Source organism: Arvicanthis niloticus, chromosome 9, assembly GCF_011762505.2.
Source record: "Arvicanthis niloticus isolate mArvNil1 chromosome 9, mArvNil1.pat.X, whole genome shotgun sequence".
NCBI classification, from domain to species: domain Eukaryota; kingdom Metazoa; phylum Chordata; class Mammalia; order Rodentia; family Muridae; genus Arvicanthis; species Arvicanthis niloticus.
The window spans coordinates 57,156,459-57,175,530 of record NC_047666.1 but is presented as its reverse complement, the minus strand read 5'-3'; the positions used below and the strand labels follow the sequence as shown (position 1 = coordinate 57,175,530).

Here is a 19,072-nt window from a genome sequence, read left to right as displayed (position 1 = left end):
TTGACACAACCTAGAACCACCTAGGAAGAGAGTATCAATGAGGGATTGTCTACATTGGTTTGGGCTGTGGGTATGTCTAGGGGGACTGTCTTAATTTATTGATCTGGGAAGTAGAAGAAATAAGATCTGACTTCAGCATCTACAGTGAGGTAGAGATTAGCCTCGTTAGGTAGAGAGCCTAGAGGAGTGGAAAGTGACTTCAAAGCCTCTATTTTGGCTTGTTGACCATAGTTGAGAATGTAAGGAAGGCAGCCTGTGTGAATCAGGGAGAGAGGAAGGTGATGCGTGTAGCTTGGGTCATGTTAAATGTGAGCCTTCGGACACAAGGTCACTGAATGTCATTGGGTAGGTTGTACACTCCATAATCTTAGGGGCTACGAGAACACTGTACCTTAACAAACTCCCATGATGCTCAGGAAGAAGTATGCATAGGCATTGAGTATGGGAGTCTGACAGGAAAACTGGAGGGAGCTTAGGGCATACGTGGGATTGAGACACTGAGGGCAAACGGACTCTTGGCAAGAAAAGTGTGTGGTTTTCTTGGGTTGATCTGTGAGGGCAGGCAGGGGGCCATCTTGTGGTTTCAGGGACATGCAGATGGCAAAGTTCTCTTGAAAGTGGCAGAGAAATCACTCAGGTGCCTATGGGTAGCTAGTCTCTGTACTCCAGTCAAGATGTGGGGTACCTAGAGAAAAGGGGAATACCTCAAGCATCCAGGATTGGGTGCCAGGAGGTTTGTGGCAGCCCTGTGTAGGGAGAGCAAGTGGCCAAGGGATGTGTGGAAAGGTTCAACAGGACAGGAGTGAAGAACTGCAAGGGACCTGGTGAGACAGGGAGCGGAGTGTGTGGTAGAGCCCTGTCCTCCTGGGAATGGAAGGCAGCAGCAGGGCGTTGGGAGGTTTCTGTGTGGATGGCCACCCTGGATTCCAGCCATCTTTTCTTGGCCCCCTGCCATCCTGGAAATTGCCTTCTGAGATAAAGACTGCTCGGCTTGTGCAAGGCTTCAGGGGCTGTCTCAAAAGCCAGGCTGGTTCAGCAGCACAGATTCCAGCACTTTCATCTGTGGGCCCGTGTGCTTGAAGAATGGTGTTACCTCTCTCACTGAGAGATCACCCAGGCTGAAAGCCATCATTGGAACAGTGCTGAGCCGAGCAAGGGTGGGGGGGCGGGGAACACCCAGTGTCATGGAATCCCATTCTTCCCAAATCACAGACATGGAATAGGCCCCTGTCCTGTCAGCTAGGCACAGATATAAACTGTGAAGATTCAGTCTAGGACCCTTGGCTCCCTTTAGTGTCTGGAATATTCCTGACTGAGAAAAGAAAAAAAAAAAAAAAACTCATCCAGGGAGATTGTATAAGATGTAAATTCTGAGTGCGAATTTTTTGCAAACACCAGTTTTAATATGTGGTGCAGAATTGAAACCTTGAAGGAGAAAGGTAAGGAAGAATCAAGGCCAACAGAACCCATCCTGAGTCCCTAGACAAGGCTCTGCCAGAGGCCCCAGCCCGCCTGACCTTTGACAGCTGTTTTACCCCTTCTTGGTGTTCAAGCACAGATCACCCACTGAGTCCTGGGGGTGGGGCATGACGGTCATTTCCAGGACCACTGCAGCCCAAACCCACGCTATCTTGTAGTCTATCTTCCCTACTGGATGCTTGCATCCTCATCTAGTCCTGACATCAACTACACAAAGCCAGAAGGTAAGGGCAGGCAGACTCCAAAATTGGTAAGGATTACGAGGAGGCTGGGAGGTAGGAAGGAAAGGCTCTCTCAGAAGCAAGGCAGCTGGCCAGAGGGAGGAGGCCTCAAGAAGGGTCTTCAGGGTAGGATCAAATGCAAGGCTCACGTTTCCGGAGGAACTGTGGTCTGGCCTCTCACAGTAGGCAGGGAGGCATCTGGCAGCAGCAGCCACAGGATGACTGGCATTTTCCGCAGAAAGGTCCATGGTGCTGTCCATTGTCCACAGTGGTCCCAGTTGTGGCTGGAGGACAATGTGGGGCATCTTGCCATAGTGTTCCACTGGGGGAGGGGCAGGGGAGGAGGACAGAGCCCCTGCTGTGAGTGAATTTGCTTCCACCCAGATCCCTGGGCATGCAAGTGCTCTGCCTGCTGGCCAGTCCCAAGTAAAAGATGCTGCCTCCAGCTGCAGCTGGTATAGAATGCACCCCAAGGTGATCAAGGCGGGGAGCAGTGAGCAAGCACCCCCTTTAATCCCTCCTTGTTGGCCTCTCCTCTAATCCCTTCTTGTTATCAGAGGAGGGGCTGGTGCAGGAGTGGGGTGACCTCAGCAGGATTGCCCTGATTCCAGCTCTGAGCAGCTGAGCCAGCATGCCCTTCTGCTCCAAAGAGGCCAACCGATATCCACAGAACAGCCTCTGAACTGAGGGGGATGAGGATACCCAACCCTGGTCACTGAATTTGTTCAGAACTGTGCTAGCCTCAGATCCTGAAAGACCTTCATAGCCCTGTGAGCATTCCCTGGGAGGGGCCTGGGCAGCCCACTTTGTGGAGCTAGGCTCTGTAGGTGCTGAAAGGGAGAGACGGAAGGAGGTGGTGTGGCTCATGTTTTCAGGCCTGAAGCTTTGGGGCTAGCCAATCGAGGCAGGCAAGCACCGAGAATACCTTAGCAACCTGGAGGTCTGCCTTGGAGTGCACATCCCTTTATTCTGACAGTGCATTTGGAAACCTAGGATCCTACCCTCCCATGCTGTGCACACACACCACCCAGCAAACAATGCACCAGAGTTTCGACCTGCTCCAAGGTAAACCTATTAGACAGAGCTTCCCCAACTCTCAGGGAAGCCATCACCCCACCTCTTGTCTTTGATTTTGACTGCCAAATTTTAGTCAAATGTCATTGTCATCCTCTTATCACGGTCTCACCTTACTTAGCATAGTGTCCTTAGTTCACACGAGTAATACATGCTGGAACCAGTTCTTCCCAAGGCTGCATTGCTCTGCCAAGGGTATGTGTGGTTTTCTTGACCATCCCGCCCTCAGTAAACATTTAGTCAACCACCACATTAGGCAAAATCCTCTTGCTTCCCTCCACCCTGCAGACCTCAGTCTGTGCTGGCCCTGCGGAGGCCACCTTTCTTTACTTCCCTGTCAGCTTCAGCAGACATCCTCCATCAGTCATGGCTATATGTCACCTGCTTTCTTTGCTGACTCAGAGCCGTGCCATGCACCAGGAAGCAGGAAGCAATGTGCACACTGGCTCCATGACTCCATGTCTGGCCCCACCAAGAGCTTCTGTCAATCAGCTGTGCATGGGTTATCACATGAAGTCCTTGTCCATCCTGTGGGTCTGTCTACAATGCTGCCCTTCCCTTCCCCTGGTTGGCTCCCTCACTTGTGTCAAGTGTCATTCAACTGCAGTTTGTTTTGATTCTCTGACAGCAGGTGAACCAGAGCTGATGGTCTCTGTTCATGGTCCTGGAGGCAGGATGGTGGTTTCTGGGGGAGGGCCTGGGCTGCCTCTCACCTCAGAAAGCAAAAGGGAGGTAAGGCTCACTGACAAGAAGTTATCAAGACAAAACAAAAATTGTATACACACACACACACACACACACACACACACACACAGAGAGAGAGAGAGAGAGAGAGAGAGAGAGAGAGAGAGAGAGAGAGAGAGAGAGAGATCATGTTTTGCCACATAAATACTCCTGGGCATGCGGACTGCTCTGCAGTGTGATTGACATGCGCAGTGACACTACACTGGAGAAAAGTGAATTTCCCATCTCAGCAGGCATTAGTAGCAAAGAGTTTCTTGGTCATATCGACAGCTTTGTGTCCACCTCCTCTTTAGAGGATCTTTTTTCTTCTCCAACTTGGGTATATTTGCAGTCGTTATCCTAGATGATCAGGGATTTGAGATTTGAAGTCTGAGGTGCTCTGACTGGAGCCATCATTCCAGAATCCCATCATCTTTCAGGTGACACCCACCTGGTTTATTGTTGTTTTGAAACAAGATCTCATGCATCCTAGGATGGCTCTGAAGTCACTATGTGACCAACAGTGGCTACAAACTCCAGATCCCCCTGCTTCTACCTCCTGATTGCAAATGAACACACACATATATGTGCACACACACATACACAAATGTGGGCACACAAGCACACATGATACACATGTGTGTAAAAACACAAAGGTACATACATTTACATGTAAACACATGTAAGCACACATTAAGATATACAAACATTTATACATGGACATATGTATACACAATGTATTGGTTACTTTTCTGTTGTAATAAAACAACATGGCTAAGGCTACTGAAATGAGGAAAATATAATATCTCGCCAGAAGGCTAAAGGGAGATGGTCTCAGAAAGATGCCATCTTTGATGGCAGGTCAAAGATGCCATCAAAGACCCAAGTTTCTTGCACTGTCATCTGTCATTCTTAGATTTTTGGATTGTCCAGCTGTTGAAATTGTTCCAGGCACTGCACACATGACAACGTCTTGATGGAGGAGAGTGACTACTTTTTCTGTAGGTCTCTTGTGTCTGGTAAACAAAGTACTGCCAGCAGACTTTGATTTACCTTTCTTTGGGCAGACAGCATTTCTCCACCCATGCTGGAGGTAGCCAAGGAATAGGACACGGTGACTAAGTTAAAGAAGTCACAGCTTCCTCCTGGGTGGGGCTGGAGCCACTCCCCAAAAGAATGTAGCCACAATTCCAGAAAATCTAGGGTCTGCTGGGATAGAGGCAGGATGGGGAAGGACAGCTGCCTGCCATAGAACAGAGTGGCAAGGAATGGTTGATCAGATACATGCATGGCAACAGGGACTGAAAGTAGTGATGTAGCATTTGGTGGGAAAAACAAAATCAAGTTCATAACACAATAGCATTGACAGAAATGAAGAAAAATAGGGGACTATTTCTCACAATGCAAAAACCATTAATAGAAAAATGATAACATTTCACGAACAATATGAGCATGTGTACAAGAAACACTATTAAGAGGGGAGGGTGACAGTGAACAATAGATAGGAAGAAAACTGTCCTAGCCAACAACTGACTTGTGAGAATTTATGAAGAGTGACAACCAACATGGAAGAGCAAATTGCCCACGGGAAACTAGGGACATACGCTGGTCAAGCTTTTCCTACAAGATCTTCTAGAAAAGCCCCAGAAAGAGAGGCAGTGTGCCAACAGATCCTGGATTGCCCTCCTTGGTAGTAACCCTTCTCTGCACACCCATCCCATTCTCATGGTAGGAAAAGTGAAGGGTCACTTCTCTACAGCAAGAGAATAACGGCGGCTGGAGTGTGTAGGGTGTTTGGAAGTGGAATTTTTAGAGGAGGGGAAGGGTCATGCAAGATGACAAACAAGATCACTGCTTTCCTCTGACTGTGCATCCATTAGGAAGAGCTGGTAGGTGCCAATCCACCAGTGATAAAGCTAGGAATATATAGAACAAAGGTAGTAAAGGCTTTTGTGAAGGACGCTGGAAACAGCCTGAAGAAGTGTGTGTGTGTGTGTGTGTGTGTGTGTGTGTGTGTGTGTGCGCGCCTGTGTGTGCTTATGCATGCGCATGTGGTGTGTGTGCTTACCATGCGTGCACGCGCGTGTGCACTCACGTGCTTGTATATATGGGCCTGAATGTGTGGTATCATCACCTTTGTCTATTTGTGTTCTGGAGAAGTTGAGAAACTCAAAGAAAATGCTAGAAAAGGGGCCCAGGGGCAAGAACTGGCTCTTTAAAGAATCCCCAAATTTCTCCTTCTCTCCTTGTAGGCTCACTTTCTTAATTAAGGCCTGTAGGATGTTTAGATGCCGGAAGGAGAAGCAGCAGCTTTATAAATAAACCAAGACTTCTAAAGGTTGAGTAATGCCTGAGCCCTTAGCTGGAGAAGAAAGGTGTGTGGCATCTGGGAAGAGTCCAGCCCAAAGGAGGCTGCTGAGGGCTGAAGGCGCACCAAGGGCTGTATCTGCACCCTAAAGCTGCCTCTTTGGGCAGCTTACAGCTCCACACTGAGCTGGTGTCTGTGACATTCTTCCTTACACTCAACATCCTACCCAGCACCTAGGCCCAAGGTTGTACAGTTGTACCAAGCCGAACACGAAAGGCATCAAGAGAAGTGGGCAGGCACTGTTCAGCTGCTCCCATGTGCAGATGTACGAGCGAGGCTAGCTTAGAACCGCCCCCACACAGCCTGTTTATGGAGGACCCACGCTAGGCTTTCCAAGGGAGGCTTAGTTCTCAGATCCAGTGGATGGCCGAGCTGGATGGGACTGCAAGGCCATCCACTGAACTCCCAGGAGACCCTTTCCTGGTCTAGGGAGGCTGCCTCTGGGTGGCTGTGGAGAGAGGGTCATGGCCATTTCCCACTCTCCTGTTGGCAGTGACCTCTCTAACCTTATATCTGAACCAAAGATATAAGATAGGTCTAGAGAGCTACACATGGAGACTGGAAAATATCACATGTGGTTCAAGTTTCCTTCAGCAGAGAGAAGTGTCCCCTAGAATTTGTACCACCTGACTTTCATCACAGTAAAGCAGAGACAGTCTGGCTGGAAGTCAAGCTCCCTGTCTGAGGTGAGCCACTTGTCTGCAGCCTGGTTTCTTCCAGGCAGTTGTTCTAAGGCTGGTGTCAATTTCATGGCTGAATGACACAGTCCCTAGTGCTGAATGCGTTGCTGGGTGTCTATGGTGGTGCACACAGTGACCATTTGTCCTTGTTCCCCAAGGACAGTCCAAGGTTATATCTAGTGTCATTACCTAAACAATTGGCATTTAGAAGCATCTCTGTTAGGATGGTAGACTGCAAGATGGTACTCAAGTGGAAACATTTCGTTCTTCAGCATTCTTAACTTGTAGGACCTATGGGCAAGTCATTCCTCTCCTCATCAGAGTAGGGTGCTGAGCTAGCTGGAGGTTCCACATGGTTCCTAAGCCAGGGCCCTACTATCTTTCTGGGCCACCAGTTGTCTAATGTCAGCATCTATGAGTTATTGGACTGCCAAGTTCATGTCTCTTGGAGTCTCAAACTGTAGAGACAGATGTCTTATCAAATCCTCTACCTAGTTCTTCAAATAGAGAAACTGAAGTTTTGAGACACATTCGTGTGTGTGTGTGTGTGTGTGTGTGTGTGTGTGTGTGTGTAGTTAAGGTCAGGAAGCTGTTCATCAGCAAAAATGGGCGGACTACACATCTTGTGGCCTTCATGTCCCCTCCGCAAGAAGCTGCCTGTTTGTGCCTGGCTGCTCATATGCACAGAGCAAGACCTTACTGGCATCAAGGCAGAGGCAGGTGTGGGTAGAGATGTCCTCATCTCCCAGAGTCCTCCTTTCCTAAACAAAAGAATAATGGAGGACGTGATAGCTGGGGCAGGTAGAGGGGCTACAGGGCTTGTTAGCAATGCCTGCTGGGAAACCAAGAAATGCAGAGGCCCCCATCTGAGAAGCAGGGGACTTCCAGAAAAAGCTTACTGCGTAGTGGGACCATCACAGGGTCCCCAGTACATAGCAGACATGCGCTCACAGAATGTCAGGACTACATCTTGGGAGGTTGTCTGCCTGGGCCTGAGAATCCAGACCCCTTGCTCCTGTGACCCAGCCTATTCTGCCATCATTAGCTCTGGGGAGGCTTTTGGTCTTGGAAACACTCCACTTACTCAAGTTCAGTCTAGCCTCTGCCTCCTGTTTCAATCCAGGACAACTGGCACCATGGGAAAAACATGTCTGCCTCTACAGAGGTGGAGGAAAGTGGTGTATTGAGGAAGAGACATCAACTCTGGATTTCAGGTTCCTCGGCTGTACGATGACAGGCAACACACCCGGAAGGCTTCAGTGATAGCCAGATGGCCTAATGAGGTCCGAGAACAGCGCCTGATTTGGGTGTCTGTTGCTGTTTGCCAGCTCTAGCCAGCATTTCTTCATTTTGGCTCATTACCATGAACTTAGTCATCAAGGCAGGGCACCTGGTGAGTGTCCATAACTACTCCCTTGATATCCACCGGTGATCTAGAACGAAACCTCAACAGTTTTGTATCCTAAGTCTTCAAAACTTGAGCCTTTGTAAACAAACAAGTAAACAAGAACAACACCCAACTACCACCATCCTTTCCTATTTGCTACTGCCATGGCCCTAGCCTTCCAGTGGGGTCTCTACTGTCGCTATGCATTTAGATAAGGTCTCTGAAAGGCCATCATTAAAGGTAGTGCTCCACTCTCTTCATGCTAATGGAAGATGAGGGACCCTTTAGGAGGGGCATAGTTGGAGGAAGTTAGGTTTATTGGGGTGTGTCTTTCAAGGGGATATTGCTGTCCCTGGGTCTTTCCTGTGTGTCTCTACCCCGTAGCATCTTCCTCTACCACATGCAGACACCATGATGTGAGCTTTGAGCCTTCCTGCAGGCTCAAAGCAATGGAGCTAACAGATATGGTCACCAAGTAAACCATGAAGCACTACAACTCTCCACTGCCTCCCATGATGCTGACTTACTTGGATGCATACTCACAGAGACGAAGGTCACACTGCCATAGCTGCTTGTCCTCTCTGGTACTTTCCCTCTCCTCAGGTGTGAGGGAGTAGAGGGAAGATGAAGATCTGAGCATCCCTTTCTCCTGGAGTCCACACATGACCTCACTATCTCTGAGTCCAGACTGTTTTCTTCAGTCACACCTCCTAAGTTCTAACACACACGTTTGTATTGTTTCCTGCCCACATCAAATGCCCTGATTGTTCCCCGCCTTCCCGTTTTTGCCTTGAATAGCAACCTCTGCCCCTTGGACCAGCTCCTTCACATTCTTCAGGGGCTGCCCAGGTCTTACCTCCTCTTGCCCAGCTTCCTATTTGCTTCATGTTCCTTATAATAGCTCAGGTTCAATAATGATTACCCCGGTGATAGTTTTAGAATTCACTTCCTTCCATCCTGGCCTGTGAGGTGTGTTCATTACCACACGCAACCTGTGCAGAGGCCAGATGCATACTGATGCCACAGGCAAATGGAGTGGCTCCAAACTCTGTGTGGTAAGGATGTTGGGAAACAGAGTCCATTCCCAGTGGATTAAAAGGCAGACGTGTTTCCTGAATATCTGAGGCCACACAGGTACATCACTCTGACCTGTTCTGAGCAAGCTGGAAGATTGAGAAAGGCAGTGAGGAGAATGGGAAGCACCTAAGATTCCAAAGCCAGGAATGGCTGCCTCTCAGCTAATATGGCTGTCTGACATAGATCAGTCTGCAGTATCTGATGGGGCATCGCCCTAAACATGAGGAGGCTTGCTCCAGAATACAGCCCCTTATCCTTTTAGGGTTCACTATTATGGAGATTGTATGAAGCTCCCTTCTCTGTCCCTGGAAACACCGGAAGTACACAGTTGGGAATAAACTGAAGGAACCCAGGAGCCTGGAAAGGCATCATTGGCAGAAAATACAAAACTGTCACATGAGCCATTTAAGAGAGGACTCTGGGTAGTGATAAAGAAGACCTGGACCATGCCTCCCCTCTGAGACTGAGTGAGGCACATTCTCCAGAGCTGCTGTGACCAGGACTGCTGTTGCCTGTAATCTGTGTCAACTCTAGGCTCATGGAAAACCCCAGACACTCATCCCAGTACTTATGAGGTGGGAGGCAGGAGGAATCCAGGTCATTCTTACTCAACACAGCTCTTGGCACAGCATCCCTGGGGACGAGGAACTCATGACAGCCTAGGTCTTGGGTCTGCCATCTTGGTCTCAAGCCCTGGAATGACATAGGTGCCACTGTGCTATGTATGCTATGTATACCAGACAGATGGTGGGGGTAAGGACAGATCTCTGACAGGAGTTGGACCTGTTGAGTAAATTTGCACAGCCTCTGGACATGTCACAGAGAATGCTCGGACTTGTGTTGCCCAGTGTCTGTAAAGCTGGGTTCCAGTTAAGTCCTGACTCTCCCTACATGGCTGGGAGGCTCATCGTGGCCTTGCCACAAGTATTTTGGGCTCTCCCCTTGGTCCTCGCACTTCTGGGGAAACTGTCGGCACTGGCTCACAACTCCTTCTCCTGCCTACTTAGAACACCCTTTACTTCCATTCTGCCGTGGCTCTAGTCAACTTGCCAGGCTTTGAATTCTGCACACTTCTATCTGCAGAAGCTCTGGACGCAGCCTAAGCTTCATTAGGAGCTGGCTCAGAGCCCTTCTCCCCCTGTGCTGTCTGCCTGGCCCTTGGAGACCATTCATTACCAACGGCAATTTGCTTTTCCTTTCCCCGCTGGTGTTTTAAGACCACAGTCTGCACACACGGTTTTTATTTGTGTACTTTTCATGGAGCCCTAAGCTGTTGGAAGACATTATTCAGAACTAAATTTGGTGCAGATCTGTCTGGATAAGCAAGGTTGGGTTAAACATACCAAGAATCTGTAACCGCCACTCTCGCTCCCTAATTGTAAGGGTGCCAAGCATTCGCAATCTGCAAGTTACACCAGGGAAGCTCACCAATATGTGCAGGCAGCCAACTTCACATGACAAAGCATGGCTACAGCCGGCAGGCTGCAGATGATAAATTAACCTTAAGGATGACTCAGTACTCCAAAGCTGGGAAGCAAGCTGAATCCTCTGAAAACAGGGAAAGAGGCCATGTCTAGATGAAACAGACATTATTTGGGATGCTGCTGCTGGTGGTGGTGTGTGGGAGACTTCTTTGCTGCAAGTGAGTGGGCAGTGGGTTTGGTCACATGACCTGGAGACCTCAGTCCTCTGTGTCACTCCAGCACTACAGTCAGGCTTGTCTTATGTGCCCCTGAGCTGGCTGATGGCTGAAGGCGACAAAGACTGGGTCTGGGTGCCTGTTTACTATGGACCCTTCCCATCCTGAGAACCACTCAGGGGGCCCAGGAAAACAACCCAACGTACAAAGCCCATGGTTTCTCTTTAACAGAAACAGAGAGAATAGGATGGCTAAGGTATTCAGGGCTGGGGTTTGCTGTGTTGGAGAAGCATGCTGTCTTCTAACTTGTCAAGAAGCGTTGTCCTAGTGCATGAAAGCAGAACACCACCAACAATGTGTGCCCTCAGGGAGCTTCTTCAGCCTGGGGCAGCTTTGCCCTGGGCCTGCCTCTCTTTTTAATGGTTAAGTTTTCTATACTGTATGTATTAGGATTTCTCTTTTTATGAATTACATTTGCTTTTAGATAAATTCACATGTGTATGCAACGGACACCAGCCATTCTTACCTTACCCTCCTTTCATCCCTGTCAACCCTCTTCCACACAAACCCATGTTCCTGTCTATTCACTGTTTTGTGACTCATGGATATCACAGGGTCATTTGTGTGCACGTGGATTTGGAGCTACCCGTTGGAATCTGGTGGTCTCAGCAATGGGTACACATCTAAAGACAACCAATTCTTCTCTCCCAAAGCCTACCAATTACAGCTGTTAATTTGGAGGCAAAGGGTGGGGCCCATGAGCTTCTTCTCTTCCATGATAGGAAGGCTTGTGTGGGTGCCTGCAGGTACCTATAGCTGTGAGTGAATGGCTGGTATTTTGTTGTAGCCTTTTGCTCTATTCTCTGGCTCTTGCTTGCTTCTACTTCTTCCACTCATGCTCCACCTTCTACTCCCTTGGCTCTGCAAGGTGACACTCATTGACTGGATGGAGCTGCCTTTAGTCATAGTCTACACACACACACACACACACACACACACACACACACACACACACCAGGCTCCACTTTCTACTCCCTTGGCTCTGCAAGGTGACACTCATTGACTCGATGGAGCTGCCTTTAGCCACAGTCTACACACACACACACACACACACACACACACACACACACACACACACCAGGCTCCACCTTCTACTCCCTTGGCTCTGCAAGGTGACACTCATTGACTCGATGGAGCTGCCTTTAGCCACAGTCTACACACACACACACACACACACACACACACACACACACACACACACCCAGGCTCCTAAATTCAAGGAGATTAAAACTGCTGCTGGGGCAGAGACCCTGAAGTGAGGGCTGACATCCTGAATTTGAGGTGAGGAGCATGGGAAGATGAAGTGTTAATTAACATAGAAAGTTCTGTCATGTGGGTATAGAAAACCCCTCTGATCTGTTTCTTCCTGTGTCCTCAGGAGAAGCACCTGCTGAGGTGAGGCGGTACACAGCACTCTGACTGTCCTGCAGGTGGCCATCCACCCTGACTGTCCTGCAGGTGGCCATCCACCCTGACTGTCCTGCAGGTGGCCATCCACCCTGACTGTCCTGCAGGTGGCCATCCACCCTGACTGTCCTGCAGGTGGCCATCCACCCTGACTGTCCTGCAGGTGGCCATCCACCCTGACTGTCCTGCAGGTGGCCATATTTGATCTAAATGAATCTGCCATTGCCTTTAAGATGACTCACTACAGTGGATGATGAGGAACGTGCTGTTTTGTCACAACAGATCACTGTTGCATTGGCCTGAAAAGGCTGTGTCCTCTGACCTTGTGGTCCTGGCTTGCTCTTTTGGGCGGCCAGGGTGGCTGTTTTACTTATTCATGTGAAGGGAAACTTTTATGAAATGAAGCCATTCATTCCCTCAAATATATTAGAAATGTTAGAATGAAATTTATCTTTTCCTAGCCACGGAAGGAACTTTAAGCATGCAAGTTTAGAGTTTTAAATTTTTTTCCATTATTTTACTTTTTATTTTTTATCACCAAATCACATTCCCAGCCCTCACAGATTATTTTTAAAGATTGGCCATTGGCCAAATAATTTTTTTTTTTTAAGTTCTAGGGATTGAACCAAGAGCCTGTGTGTAAGGCAAGTGCTCGGTCATGGAGGTACACCCCAGCCTAATATTGCTCCAGTTCTAGTGCATACATTGGAAAGTGACACTCTTCCCTGGTTCAGGACCACAGGACCCAGGATATCTCTTGCCCTATTCTTCTTATAAGACTATATTTAATATATAGTATATATTATTGTATGTGTACACTTACTGTCTAGCATTTGAGAGATTTGGATGAGTTCACACAGTGCTGGATGCTGTGGGGACACCCCCCCCCCCTTCCCGAGGCGACACAGCCAAGCACAGTGTGCTTTGAGGATGAGCAGAGGCCAAGCCCTCTTCAGCCAGCTTTCCTCCTTGGGGGAAAGCACACCCTTTGAAGGGTGGTGTCCCAGCAGCCCCATGCTGCTGCTAGGAGGGAGAAACAAAGGTCAGAAGCTTCCTGGTCCAGATCAGAAGCTGTGAGGAAACCTGCACCCCAACCCCCAGCCTCCATTTTTAATTCTCCATACAAAGAATAAGATTCGACTATAAAGCACTAACCCGAAGATCTTTTTCTTCTTCTTCTTCTTCTTCTTCTTTTTTTTTTTTTTTTTTTAAAGATTGTCCAATGGATTTAATTATTTGGAAATGCTCAATACACAAGATGCCCAACCAACTATAATTGTTACCTGATATCTAACCTTTCGATAGAAATCGCTACCCAGGACTGCTAGAGAGCCACAGTTCTTCTGCCATGTTGCTTCCTCTCTCCCTTCCAAAGATCTTTTTATGATCCAGGAATAACTAGGACAGTAAAAGCACAAAGCTTTATTCATTGTGAACACTCAGCAGGGCTGATTCCCACACGTACTGTTGGGGATGCAAGACGGCTCTGCTGTCTCTCTTTAGGATCACGCTTCTTATCTCTCTGCACAGGACACAGCAGTGAGCTCTACAGAGCTTGGAGAATCTCTGACCTTCTGCCCCTGAACAGCCACTACCTGTTCCCATGCCATTTTCTAACTGTCTGTCTGAAAGCCAGGGCTGGCTGTTTGGGCCCCAACTTAAATTGAGAAATGGAGTGTTATTCAAGCCTGGGCTGCCTGGAACGATTACCTACTAGACCTGGCTAGAAATATCTTCAGAAAGATTTTTCCCCCAAAGGCTCAGGTCAAACATGCCGAATGGAGCTTTACAAATAAAAGGCTGACTTTGGTAAAGAAAGGTCCCCATTGCTTCCAAAACCACATGAAAGCTTTAGTAGGTGATTTGTGGGATAATATTGCCCCCTGGTGGTTATCAAGCACCACGCCACAGAGAGCCGGACAGTAGGAAATTGTGTTCTCTACCCTGAGCTATTTTATTAATAAACAGCTCTGAGATCATCCCTCCCCATGAAGAACACAACTCTTCTTAATATGGCTTCATAAATGGAAGAAAAATATAATCTTATATGACCTGGCCGAAACCATCTACCTACTCAATTTGTAGTACCAAGGAAACAGGAGGGTGTGATTTGTCAAAACTATGGAACAAAACCCCCAGACATCAGATAGTACAAAACATTTTACTCTGAATCACTATACTTTGTTAAAAAGGCATAAATGTGTTTGGTCACACCAGTTCACATGAAGAACCTGGAAAATCAATTCTCAGTCTTTGCTTTCATGTAGCTGGTTACGAGGCTTTCCTCATGGCTGCTTGAGTCACACTGAAGAGATAGGCTTCATAGATTATGCTTAAGAAGTTGTCATCATTCTGGAAAACAAAGCCAACAGGCCCAGGGACCATTACTTGAGTAGCAAATACCAAGACTTCCTGCCCGCCTGGAGCTGAGCTGGCCTTACCCACCTCTGCTGTTTGTGCTGACAGGGCAGGCTGGCCTGTGTCTGTGGATGTAAAGGGGCTGGAGGCTAGGCTGGGGCAGAGCTGCCCGATTTCACTGTCCATATGTGAAGGCCATGTGCTCAGAATACCCAGCACAGCCAGCAGCCCTGCCACACGGAATACAGCTGAGCTGTGTGCAGGATAGGCCAGGAGGAATGAACCACGGTGTCTCGGCCACAGAGTATGAGCTGGTGAGTTGGATGGTCCTTCCTAAACCCCCTCCGGGCTGCTGGGAGTGTCCGTGCACTACTGCTTCAGGCACTCACTGGGAGTTTACCTACAGTGTGGCTCACTGGTACTTTCCCAAAGCCAGCATGGTTCTTCCCAAGCCCTGTGGGAAGTCTCTGGCCTGCAAATGAACAACAGTCTTTATAGAATAGGAGTCTCTGAGCTCTTCTGTCTGAGTAAGGAGGGAAGGGAACTCTGGGTCTAAGCAGGGGTGTTCTTGATGAGTGCTAGAGGCTTTCCCCTCCTACTCAGATGCAATGAAGTTTCTGCAGTCAGCCGTTTTACCCTCTCTGATTTATTCCCTCTCCATACCACAGTCAGTGGCATGCTCAAACTATGAACAAAGTGATTATTCCTGCCTATCCTACAAAGATGCCCTGTGTCACTTTTAGCAGTATATCAGGAATACCAAACCGACACCACAGAGAAGTGTGAAATGCACACAGAGACAAGAGGGCACAGGACTGAATGGCTAAGTCACAACATACAGCCCTGGGTAATGTGACCAGGGGGGAATGAGCCAAGAAAAGCAACAATCGTTAAAATCTACACTTATATTTACATTTTCTTTATTGTTCTAATAAAGAAATTTGCAGGCATTGGTGTTAAATTGTCATGAACTTCCCATGCATAGGCGTCTGATCTATAAGAGTTTCTATCTTAGTGCATACTTAAGCTTAGTGACGTAATTAGACTGGGAAGGCTCAATCATAGTAGACTGTGCTCCTTCCAAACAGATGCTCATTTCCAGCCCCATCCTTTTTGTTCTTTCTAAAACATGTTATCTTAGAAATGTTTTCAGTAATAGGGATTCAACAGCAACTGGAGAACCAGAAACACCAAGGCTAGCCTGTTCCCCCACGGCTGTCTGATGATTACACAGAGCGTACAAACACCTTCAAGACAGCCTACAAGGATTCCTAAACACATTAGTTGATGTATCTGCTTCTGTGTGGCTTTGAACACTACCCTTTCCAAGGTCTATCATTCACTTGGGAGTGTGCTCTGCCATACAATGGAACATTAATTTATAAGGTCCATACAAGAGGAGACCGGAGTATGGCAGCCAGGCTCAGTGTAACATAAGACCAAACACACAAGCCTCAGTTTCCTTGTCTGGGGAATTAGACAAATAAGAGAATCTTAATTGTTATTTTTATAGATTTATTTTATGTGAATGTGTATCTGTATCTCTCTCTCTCTCTCTCTCTCTCTCTCTCTCTCTCTCTCTCTCTGTCTGTCTGTGTGTGTGTGCAGGTGTGGCTATACCATAATGTACACATACTAAGAAGACACTTGGGAATCTCTTCTTCCATTATGTGGGTCATCAGGCTTGGCGGCAAGCACCTTTACCTGACCTTGTTGGCCCCTAGAAGAGGGTTTCCTATAAGCATTACTAAACTTAAAATAGTATATGGCACAGTTCGCTGTGAGTTACCACACAGTACAGCAGAGACACTCAAGGCAGGGCTGATGAGGCATCCTATCATTCACCCTGTTCTCAGCAGCAGGTTTCAAAACCATAGCTGAACTGTGTTCACAGCAGTCAGAGCTGGTACAGCTTAAGACTGCAGTTTTCCCAAGATGGCTCTATGATTATTCCTAATAGTGAACTCCCAGAGTGCCTTGGCTGGCTGATCTTTTATTACGTGGTCCCTTCCTTTCTGGCTGCTGGCACCTAGGAGGCCTTACTCATTCCTCCAAGTCACGGATCTCTTGAAGGCTCAAGATATCTCAGTCCACAAGTAGTATTCTAAATATCATCCAGTTAACTGAGTTTAGAAGCTGTTGGGGGAGGTGGTGGCACTCTAGAGTCCAAAGTAGGCATCAGACAACTCTCTCTGTTCTGGTGCCCACTGTTAGGTCAACAGTCTTACCTGGATGAGGTTCAGCAGTGCTTCCTGGAGCTGCAGCCTGGTTAGGGGCCTGCTGGCCATGGTGGAAGATTCCCAGTTCTGCAGGGGCAGAAGGAGGCTGGAGGAGGCAGCAGGAAGTTCTTGGCCTCCTAGGGCCATGAGCCCATTATCAGTCTCCCTCAGTGGGGCACAGGTAGACTGTGTGAAAACCACAGGGGGCATGAGCAGGGAAGCCACTGCAGCAGGGACACACTGAGATGAGACGGTCTGCTCACAGCAAAGACACATACAAGGCAGGGTTAGGAAGCAACCCACAAAGTACAGCGCCCAAGATGAAGGGCCATGTTCACAATGTGGTAGTGGGGAGGTCAGCACAAACAGCCCCTGATGCTGGGGGGTGGGGGGGGGAGGCCGGCAGGTCTATTCCTGTTCTACCCTCGGTACTTTCCTCAGAGGTTGTTACATATAGCTCTGGAGCCACCTGCTGATGTCATGACCTCTGTGCATGAAACTAAGCCCCTGGGCAAGAGTTTAGTTTTTAGGCAGCATGCACTTAGGAGTGCTGGCTTACCTTAGTGAGCACTAGCTATCCACTGCCCTGACCTAAGTCCCACTGCCCACATGCTTGTCAGATGCACACACAGCTCCTAACCCTGGCTCTTCAAGGAGACACCTCCCCTGTCATAGGAGGGACTGGGATTGGTGCATTTGCCCCTTGTGTTTCTTCTATACTTATCTACAGAGAGCATGCCTTCGGCTTCTCCTGGCTGTCATGGATGAGGGTGAGGGTAGATCCTGAGATAAAAAGCAAGGTCTGAGCACATGGAGCGTGGAACACTGTGACCCATCTGTCTGCTGGTCTATCTAATCCCTTGGATGGCAGGTCTAAAACCAAGTTTTCAAATGGCTTTCCCAATTACGCAAGTGACATTCTGACCTGGGTCTGACTGACTCCTACAGCTGCCATGTGTCTCTAACTCAGGTAACAAAAAGGTATCTTATTTCTCAGCCTCAAAGTACTCTAAAATTCAAGAGAAGGAAGTGGAGAAGCAGCAGTTTAGAAGTCACTATAATTTTATCATCATTCCCTTGGCATCTTTGGGGGCAGAAAATGGCCTAGAGGAAGGCAGGCTGTTGTTTCTCTTAGCACTCCCTATTTCATCTCCCAAGGAGAGGTGTTGAGGGCTGATGCTCCCAAAGGGAGGAGTCCCAGTGGCAGGAAGAGCACAGCGTGGGCTGACAGAATGCACACTTTCCTTATTTGGTCCCTGGCATTTGTGAGAACTGAAAACAAAGAGAATTGTATATGTAGAAACTTAAGTCTGATTATTAACCCTGATTTTCCGATTCCAAATCAACAAAGAGAAATGAAAAGCAGACATTTAAAAAGGGAATCAATACTGCCTCACAGTGAGAGAGGGAACAAAGCCTCAGCTTCCAACAGAAGGCACTCACATTTGGGATTTAATAAAAAAGAACACCCTGACATGTCCAGACACCTAAACATATACAGTGTATGCCCAAGGCCTTTGTTTTAAAAACCGTGAATGATTTCTAAAGACCTACTCTGAGCTATGTGATAAAGCAAGTCAACAAGACCAACAGTTTTAAATAAATAAAATAAAATAAAATAAAATAAAATAAAATAAAATATAAATAAAATAAGAAGGGGAACTTTCCAATTTTTAAAGGCAGCATGTTTTCAGCCACGCTGTGGCAATCCAAGGGAAACAGACCTGGTCAGACCTTCAGATGCCATTACAGGCAGCTGGTCAACAGATCCTGGCTCACTATACCAGTGGCTGATGGGTGCAGACAACTATCCTCCCAGAAAGATACACTATTTCTAGCAATTACACTGTGTTCCCTTCTCTGGTAGTTTGTGGGTGGTACACTTGTTCCTGCCTGGTCTTCATAGTATTGTTCACCTAGAAGGCAATAAAAACAATAGTATCTTTACTGTTGTTTCTGTTTACTTCAAGAACCTACAAGATTGTTGGCTATGTAGAAAAGTGGCTACTAACATGTAGGAAGCACTCAAAATCATACACGTAGCCAAGGAGCAAGCAATAATCAACCACAGGGTGAAAACCAGGAATCAGCCAGATGTTTACATCCCAAAATGTTAGCGACAACTGCCCTGGGTCTTCATAGTCAAAGACTAGGTGTTTTCCCACATCTGGACTGGTCTTCAGACCTTATGACATGATTAAGAGTTACCTCTACAAACAAACTACCTCTAAACGGCAGAGGAACAGCAGGTAGACTGTAAGCACACAGAAGCTTCTCTATCCCAGCAAAAAGACAAGGTGAAAGAAAGCCAGAGACGCCAGGGGCTTTGTGTAGCTGTTCGAATGGAGACCCACGTATGTATGTTCCCTAAACACAGCAG

The 19,072-nt window shown here is 47.7% G+C and overlaps 2 protein-coding genes across 14 annotated transcripts in view; both read right to left on the bottom strand.

Moving 5' to 3' along the window:
• The window catches only part of Cacna2d4 (calcium voltage-gated channel auxiliary subunit alpha2delta 4), a 116,309-nt gene extending 114,128 nt beyond the window's left edge, over positions 1-2,181 (bottom strand). For 4 of the 5 annotated variants that reach the window (XM_034511953.2, XM_076940424.1, XM_076940426.1 and 1 more), the window contains exon 1: positions 1,850-2,177. In XM_034511953.2, the coding sequence (XP_034367844.1) occupies positions 1,850-2,013 (164 nt within the window). In that variant the 5' untranslated portion in view covers positions 2,014-2,177. Of the gene's footprint in view, positions 1-1,849 lie in introns of all 5 variants that reach the window. The other variant, XM_034511952.2, reaches the window with a different exon arrangement.
• Positions 2,182-14,257: 12,076 nt separating this feature from the next.
• The window catches only part of Dcp1b (decapping mRNA 1B), a 38,628-nt gene continuing 33,813 nt past the window's right edge, over positions 14,258-19,072 (bottom strand). For 4 of the 9 annotated variants that reach the window (XM_076940419.1, XM_076940418.1, XM_034511750.2 and 1 more), the window contains 2 exons: positions 16,702-16,947; positions 14,258-14,467 (listed from right to left, as the gene is read on the bottom strand). In XM_076940419.1, coding sequence (XP_076796534.1) covers positions 14,387-14,467; positions 16,702-16,947 — 327 coding nt within the window. In that variant the 3' untranslated portion in view covers positions 14,258-14,386. Of the gene's footprint in view, positions 14,468-16,701; positions 18,609-19,072 lie in introns of those variants that run through there. The other 5 variants (XM_076940421.1, XM_034511752.2, XM_076940420.1 and 2 more) reach the window with 3 other exon arrangements.